General features: G+C 62.1%; 1 protein-coding gene across 1 annotated transcript in view; it reads right to left on the bottom strand.

Annotated features, from left to right (window-relative positions):
• TNK2 (tyrosine kinase, non-receptor, 2) overlaps positions 1-426 on the bottom strand; it is a gene marked incomplete at its 3' end in the record, with an annotated part of 3,934 nt that extends 3,508 nt beyond the window's left edge. Inside the window, exons 1-2 of the mRNA XM_010022391.1 lie at positions 240-426; positions 24-94 (exon numbers count right to left, since the gene is read on the bottom strand). Coding sequence (XP_010020693.1) covers positions 24-94; positions 240-402 — 234 coding nt within the window. The remainder of the gene's footprint in view (positions 1-23; positions 95-239) is intronic.
• Positions 427-853: the final 427 nt, after the last annotated feature.

Below are 853 nucleotides of genomic sequence, written 5' to 3' on the forward strand. Positions count from 1 at the left end.
ACCTGCCGCTCTCCCATCCCTACCTTGCTCATCCAGGATTTCCGCTTGCACATAGCTTTCCTCCGCTTCACTGCCTCCCACAGCCGCCGCTGGCCTGCAGGACATGGTGACTGTCACCAACCCAGCACAGGGCAGGGGTCCCCTCAAGCCACATCGACCGCATGCTTCTCTGGGATCCCCAGAAGATGCTGTGCAGCCAGCTAGAGGTATGAGGGGAGGTTTGGCCGGGGGGTACGCACCGGGGCGTCCCATGCCGATCTTCTCCAGATCTTCATTTTTGACGTACTCGAAGTGGGAGAGGCGGGTGACGTTGAGCTCGTCTCGGATGCGCAGGAAGTACTGCTGCAGCTGCAGCTCAGTGAGCAGCTCCAGCAGCCAGTCCGTGCCCTCCTCCGCCTGCATGCTACAGCTCAGCCTCTGCAAGGACACCGACCATGTGGGGTTAGGGGGGAACCCTGTTCTGCTCCCCTTTCCCCCATCTTCACACTGGGGAAGTCACCCAGTGAGGCTGAGAGCCAAGGCTGGTGCTGCCTGGTTAGGGTATGAAGGTTGCTAGCAGGACTCATCTCCTGAGCCTGCCCCCAGCTCCCCAGGGAAGCTGGGAGAGGCACCCCATCAGCAGGACCTCCAAAGACAGGCAGGGACCCCTGCACTGCCCCATGGTGCCCACAGAAATACCAGCCCACCCCTTTTCTTCAGCACAAGCTGTCCCCAGGCAGCAGTGCCAGGAACACAGGAGGGGGCAGAGCCTCCTGGATGGATGTGCCTGGCAGCAGCCCCCAGACAAGGGGCAGCTCGTGCCTGCCACGCTCCGTTTGCCCAGCTGGAGGGAATGACTGGGTAGGGGACAGCC

Source organism: Nestor notabilis, unplaced genomic scaffold (assembly GCF_000696875.1).
Source record: "Nestor notabilis isolate BGI_N333 unplaced genomic scaffold, ASM69687v1 scaffold20789, whole genome shotgun sequence".
NCBI lineage: Eukaryota > Metazoa > Chordata > Aves > Psittaciformes > Psittacidae > Nestor > Nestor notabilis.